A 7,500-nucleotide genomic window follows, 5' to 3' on the forward strand; every position below is an offset into this window, starting at 1 on the left:
AGAGAGAGGGAGGGGAGAGATAAGCGAGCCACAGCAAGAACAGTGCACGAATAGAGGAGAGACGAGGGAGCGAGGGTGGGGAGAGAGCCATCACCGCCACCACCGCCGCCGCCCACTCTTACTATTCATTCGATGCCTGACGTCAATGTCGTCTGACTCACGGACTACAAAGCCCAATTTCTTTTAATCCATGTACTGTCATAAGCTACATGTATTCTCTCAATATGCTATCCTAAACCAAAATTATAAAGTAACCCATTTACTTCGTTATCTTCAAGTATAAATTTCTTATTTCTTGTGGAAGGTTCTCTGTCACTGTATCCTGTTCGCTGGACGGCATTCCTCATGTCTTTCAGATCCTTATGTTTATTCGCGAAAACTACCGCAAATATTCTATAAATTAACAATGGAATACTTATACAAACCGAGTATACATAAGTTCACCTATACTTGCTACTATACATGTGACTGTGTCTGCCTCAAAAAGACCGTATTTCATAACCCTTCTCGTCTGTCAAGAGAGATCAGCGTGTATTGCCCTAACTGGCTCGAACCTCTCACTGTTGCGAGGACATTGTCTGGTGTGGGGCGGATCTTCACCTCTCGAGTCATTGCGGATCTCCCATTTGATCATTATTGCCATAGTAGTGGCATAGTAGTAGTAGTAGTAGTAGTAGTAGTAGTAGTAGTAGTAATAGTAATAGTAATAATTGTTGCTGTTGTTGTTGTTGTTGCTGTAGAAGTAGCAGTATTCATAGTAACAATAACAATAGTATAGAAGTAGTAGTAGTAGTAGTAGTAGTAGTAGTAGTAGTAGTAGTAGTAGCAGCAGTAGTAGTTGAAGTAGTAGTAGTAGTAAAAGATATAACAATAAAGCATAACGACTTTCCTGCTATAACTAATTGACTATGTAAAAAAATGCTGCATTTCGGACATAACCACACGTAAAGCAATTTACCGTCACATAACCACATGTAAATTAGTCCCACCAAGACTAATTTACAGGACGAAATTTGAGATTAAGAAACGTTACCTGCTTTACAAAACCTGATACATAACAGTCTCAGTTTGATAGAAAGTAGCTTCAGAGTCACAACTGTTACACATTTCAAAGTTTCCTTCTGCCACACGCATTCACAACAAAAGAATCGAATCGCTGTTGAGTACTGCTGTCTATCTCAAGGCCGAATGAATGGCACGAGGTGTTATCACGTGCATTGTCTCCTTGCACTCACACTGTGCGATGGTGTATTTACCTCGGCGCACTTTAGTTACACTGAGCGAACTTCCAGGCACTTAGGGAAGTCCTGTCGCTGTGGTCCGACCCTTGCGCACAAACATCACAGACTCGCTTCCTTACCCGCACGCCGCCCGCGCTGGAGTATGCGTCAGTGAGGTGCGTGAGGAGGTTGCCCACTAGTGCAGTCTCATGGGAGTTGTCAGGTATTACTTATTTGTTGTAATGAAAGGAAATTGTTTAGCGCATTTTATGGTCTGAATATATTCTATAACATTTTTTTTTTTTTCACGGAGGCACGGAGGTGAGCAAGATGTGATGGATGATGGAGCCTTCAACAGTATCTTGCAAGTCTTCCCAATAGGTGCTGGTGAGTTGCCGCGTTCAGATATGTGTTGGCATCTTAGGTTTTACTTCACCTTTCCTCATTGACATAGTAACATCCCATCACACCGCCACTCCCCCTCAAAAAAAATCAATAAAAATAAAAATAAAAATAAATAGATAAATAAAATAAGTAAATAAAAGAAAATAAATAAATGAATAAATAAAATAAAACAAAAATAAATAAATAAATGAAATAGTAAGTCAAGACGGAAATGACATGCTTAAAAAAATATATAATAGAGATTGTATATATACTTTTAGTAAACGATAGTTACGTTTGACGGGACTTGGCGAGTTCAGCTGAGAGTAACAAGTTCTCCAAACCTAGAGAACAATGCGCTGATCCTGAAAGTTCAAACACACACACACACACACATACGGGAATCCATCCTATCATGGTCTGGCGAGAGAGGTCCACTCTGATGGCAAGGAAACAGGCGCTTAAAGAGCAAAACAACAGCTCTCCCTTCCGTGCTGTCTGAACACACAAATTGGCAGGTACATTCCGGCTGAATCCAGTTGAGTTACTTTTGTTTTGTTATTTTTTTCTCTTCATCCTTCCTCCCGTATTCCACAAGCATCCTTGGAAGACATGCACTCAGCAAACCTTTGACTAGATATAACTGAACAACATATTGTCTACAGTGATGTGGAGAACTGATGAAGGATATGACGAAAGGAATTCCTCAATAACCTCTGACTAACTCTGTGCTGTGTGGTGTATTGAGAGGTGCCCCTTCATATGTAAGAAACGTGCCATCTGCAGGGGAGGACATGGCTGCGTTAGACATGTAACTATTGAGAATGAAGAGAAAAACTGAAAGAGACGAAACATACCACTAGGAAAACCGGATTGCTTCAGGGTCGTATCGGCACAGTCAGGCATTCATTGCTCTAGTGGTGAGAAGATAAAGCTTCGTGAGTGTCCGAGAACATCCCCGTTCCACTTCTTGGTTTTACCTCGCAATCTATCAAAATTTATCTATAAAAAATTTACTTATTTACAAGTCTTTCTGTGCATGTAGTGTATATATCATAAATCAAAACAAATTTATACGTTAGAACGTGTAATTCAGTCTTATCGCGTGCATCAAACACATAAAATAAAAAGCGATTTTAATTAATGCGCGTATTTTTAAAAATTTTATCAGTATTATTTATTTTCATTTATTTATTTATTTATTTATTTATTATTATTGTTGTTTTTTTTTCTTTCCACTGGGTGCCTATCCTTGCCTCAATTTTAATTCACAAATATGTCGACATTTCCATGATTTTTAGAGATGATCCGCACGCATCTCACGGTGGATGTGATTTGCGTACATTTCAAAGACATAATTTTTGATAAGAAAGGATCTCTCCAGCATAAGTATAATGTATTCAAGGACCCCACTTATGGAACCATAAAAAACAGGACTCAGAGAATGAAAAAAAGAAAAAAAAATATTAGAGTGTGAATGAAGGAGGGTTATAGGAAGGAAAGAGAAAAAGAGAAGGAAGAGGAGGAGGAGGATGAATATGAGGAGGAGGAGGAGAAGGAGGAGGAGAAAGAGGAGGAGGAGGAAGAGGAGGAGGAGGAGGAGAAAACCGGAATAAGAACCGGAGGAGGTTAAGGAAAGAAGTACGTACGCACGTCATCAAAGGCTTACAAGACCCAGGTTGTTTAGGGGCCATAGTGAGGTCTGGGCTCAAAGAGTCAAGGAGGGAGGGCTGCGGGTCGAGGCTGGGAATGCATCAGAGAGAGAGAGAGAGAGAGAGAGAGAGAGAGAGAGAGAGAGAGAGAGAGAGAGAGAGAGAGAGAGAGAGAGAGAGAGAGAAGGGATGGAGAGGCATATTGCAGAAACATCAGTAGCAGCAGTTACCGTTTCAGCAGCAAAACTCACAACAAAGACACGAGTAATCAGATGTTTTACTCACAAGTAGGAGGGTGGAACATTTTCTGAAAAAAATAAATAATGCTGTTCTCGCACGCCATGCGGGTGGAAGTGTTTGTGAGCCACGCCTTACGCAACACGCCACATTACATACGTGAGAGAAAAGGAAAACACAAACGTGAACTTCTGCGAACCGATTGTGATTTTTTCTTGTGTGGTTTGCAGCCTCACGTCAACTACTTATGTGTCATCATGTGTGTGGGTGTGTGTGTGTGTGTGTGTGTGTGTGTGTTCGTACGAAGAATAACTTAAATATATAAAACATAATATTTGACTTTAAAGATTATTAGTAATAAAGTTGGTGTAGTGTAGCTATTGGCAAAATGCTTCTATGTACAGCAAGCAACTCTGTAACAATATTTTTTTAAGGTATTGAAGTTTAGAATTAGATTAATTGATGCAAGGGAGGACAGATAACACGACTGTGGACGCCATGGTTACTGACATAACTATGACTTAGCGTGGAAAACAGCTAAATCTAACGGAATTAGTAACTACATGGACACTGAAGCAGGCACATGGATGCTCTCTCAAACTACGCAAAAGCTTAAAAATTTATATACATTGACAAGAAGCGGGCATCTACACAGTGTATTGTGCACGTAGACTAAAATGCACTGGACTCTAAAACTCTGCTGCGACCAGCACGGCAACAGCCCGCCGTACAGGATAGCCAGGGCGGCATGTCAGGCGCCATGTCAGGCTATACGAGTACGTGTATTAGAAGTCAAAGGGCGTTACTGTTTTGATTAGTAACTCATTTATTATAGCTACCTTCTGCTTGGTGGCCTCCTCTTGCAGGCCCGCCGCAGCCAGAAGCTCCGTGAGGCATATCACTCTCTCTCCCAGCCGCTATACATCGAAAGGCCATCCGACACCAAGCCGGCAAGAGAGACAAGTGAGATATAGAAATAGAAAAAAAAAAAAAGAAAAAAAGAGCAGAATAACTAAATAGGAAGTAACTAGGAAGTACAGCAGATGTACCTTTTGTCTATGGTTATTTTCCTGATTACTGAATAAAAAAACAAGAAAGGTTTTAGGCTTAGAACATTGCAACATTGTGCACCGACACAATTGTGAATAATGACTTATAACACTACGCAATAGTTATTGATTATTCCATCAAAGGAAACAAAAATGGATAATGAAATGTAATTACTGAATTTACCACACACACACACACACACACACACACACACACACACACACACACACACACACACACACACACACACACACACACACACACACACACACACACACACACACACACACACACACACACACACAAGCGCTCGCCCGCGCACGAACGTACACAAACACAGCATTATGCAAGTTATAAAAGAATTGTTTTTTTTTTGTTTTTTTTTTTAGTTTGTAGCAATATAAAGTGAAGTGTGGAGGAAATACCGGAGTGCCGTATTTCGTAAAGTTAAACATTACTTCTTGGGAGTGTTTGGTTAGCTGAGGCAAGACCTGAGGGACGAGCACGTGTGAAGGGTTGCTCGCTTCACCTCGACCGAAATAAAGGAGACGGAATCTTCCTTGTGATGTTGTTGTAGTTCCGTACATTCATCGTCTCCTTCTTGTAGACTGTAGTAGTAGCGACTCCTTGAATCCGGAGCCTTTGTTTGAGTCTGGGTCTAGGTTATCGCCACATAGCTCAGTCACAGATTCACTCTTCTTTGATGTTGGTAGATAAGTGGATTCTTGGGAAAACATGAAAAGAAAATTGTGATCATTTTGGAGAATGATTCTGTTGTATCCCAGGACTTTTGTCAGAAGTTGAAGACACGTAACAGAGTACCGAGGCAACGTGTGACACGCACCAGATCTGACAGTGGCTATGTTTCATGAAATCGAAATCTTTAGATACATTATTTTGAAGGAAATGTTTCCTGAAGAACAACGGCTGTATCATCTGTTGATGAAACACAGGGAGAAAATTTAAATCTCCCAACAAGCACATCATGAAATTTAAAAAATTCCGGATTTGGCCTTCAGATCAGGTACTCGATGCATATTCTTGTAGGTATAATGAAGCGATGACAGTAAAACTTCATCCCGACGACAAGTACAAGAGTGTGAGTACAGCTGCATCCTGAGGCTGACCCTCTCCCGGCCATCCTGAAGGAGGGCTTTAACTGGGGCGTCAAGAGGACGTGAGGCTGACACGTGATCCATCTCCTTAGTGTTGATAGATAGGAGTGACGAGGGACAACGGCCTTCACCCTGCGTGCCACACCCAGAACGTAAATACGGATGCATAAATAGATGAAAAGTATAGAGTAGAATTATTTTTTTCAATTTGAAAAGCCATAGAACAATAACTAGAAATTTGTGTGTGCATTACAAAATGATAAGAGCCCTCCTCTGAAACGAGAAGGAAGATATCGAAGGGAGAGTTGAGTAAAAAGCATCTTTTAGAAAAATTTGTGTAAAGAGCCCAGCTCCCGAGACTGGACTTCCACTTTGAGCGTCGCGTTACACACGTACGCATTCTGCAGAGTGCGCTGAACCTTGCTAACCAGTGTCCAGTGTGTCAACAGAATGATCAGAGGCAGGTTTATATATATATATATATATATATATATATATATATATATATATATATATATATATATATATATATATATATATATATATATATATATATATATATATATATATATATATATATATATATATATATATATATATATATATATATACTCGTATATATATATATACTCGTATATATATATATATATATATATATATATATATATATATATATATATATATATATATATATATATATATATATATATATATATATATATATATATATATATATATATATATATATATATATATATATATATATATATATATACGAGTATATATATATTTTATTGGAGAATTATTTTTCCATTATTGTAGTAAATATTTAAGTCTTTTTGTAATCCTCCATGAATAACACGGTTCTGTCAGCACTCAGTGGCTTTGTCCGTCAAACACTTACGAAGTAAATGTGTAACAGCGATAACGTCCGTCTTGTGGTTGTCGGACTTGGCTATCAATTGGTTTGATTGGGAGAAAAGTTGAGCACTTTTCATATTGAACGTCCTCTTCCTCGGTCATGGACCTGACATGGTTTTCGTGACGGATCCTGAAGTCAAAATGTCGTTTATTAATCTGCTGGAGTATTAAGTGGCATCAAGCCAATATATTGTTTGTGTTTATTTTGCACCACACGCGCGGCATTATTACAACAACATGAATGCTCCAGTATCATCATAATGTTTAGGTTCTTGTTGACACTTCTTTTGGAAACCAGAAGATGTGTAATAAGCCTTGCCACTTAAGGAGAAACTAATGCCAATTTACAGAAACTTTCAAAGTATAAAATGTATACGTAAGCCTCAATCTGTGATCAGTTCTGGTGCCGCTGCTGTTGCTGCTACCAGCAGTAGCAGTAGTAGATGTGCTTGTAATTATTCATGATTTAATAAACATTTATTTATCATCGTCATCATTGTTATCATTATCATCGCCATCATTCATTATCATTATCTTCATCAACATCATCATCATCATCATCACCATCATCATCATCATCATCATCACCATCATCATCATCATAAGAACAACAACAACCACAACCACAACAACAACAACAGCATCATCATCATCATGATCATAATCATGATCATGATCATGATGACGATGATGATGATGGTGATGATGATGATGATGATGATGATCATCATCAACAACAACAACAACAACAACAACAACAACAACAACAACAACAACAACATTAATAACTGTATCAGCAGTGAGGTTAATGCGCTAGCCATTTTATTTTACAAGACACGTAACACAGAACGCCCATCTTCCACTTTCTTAACTTTTGGTGCCACAGCGCTCGCTCCACCTCACCACTTGAAAACATTCTCC

General features: G+C 38.9%; 1 protein-coding gene across 3 annotated transcripts in view; it reads right to left on the reverse strand.

Annotated features, from left to right (window-relative positions):
- The window catches only part of LOC135100030 (titin-like), a 78,729-nt gene that overhangs the window by 23,075 nt on the left and 48,154 nt on the right, over positions 1-7,500 (reverse strand). For 2 of the 3 annotated variants that reach the window (XM_064002879.1, XM_064002881.1), the window contains one exon: positions 4,333-4,410. The exons of the other annotated variant lie outside the window; for it this stretch is intronic. In XM_064002879.1, the coding sequence (XP_063858949.1) occupies positions 4,333-4,410 (78 nt within the window). The remainder of the gene's footprint in view (positions 1-4,332; positions 4,411-7,500) is intronic. 3 annotated transcript variants of the gene reach the window in all.

The sequence above is a fragment of the Scylla paramamosain genome, chromosome 4, assembly GCF_035594125.1.
Source record: "Scylla paramamosain isolate STU-SP2022 chromosome 4, ASM3559412v1, whole genome shotgun sequence".
Taxonomy (NCBI): domain Eukaryota; kingdom Metazoa; phylum Arthropoda; class Malacostraca; order Decapoda; family Portunidae; genus Scylla; species Scylla paramamosain.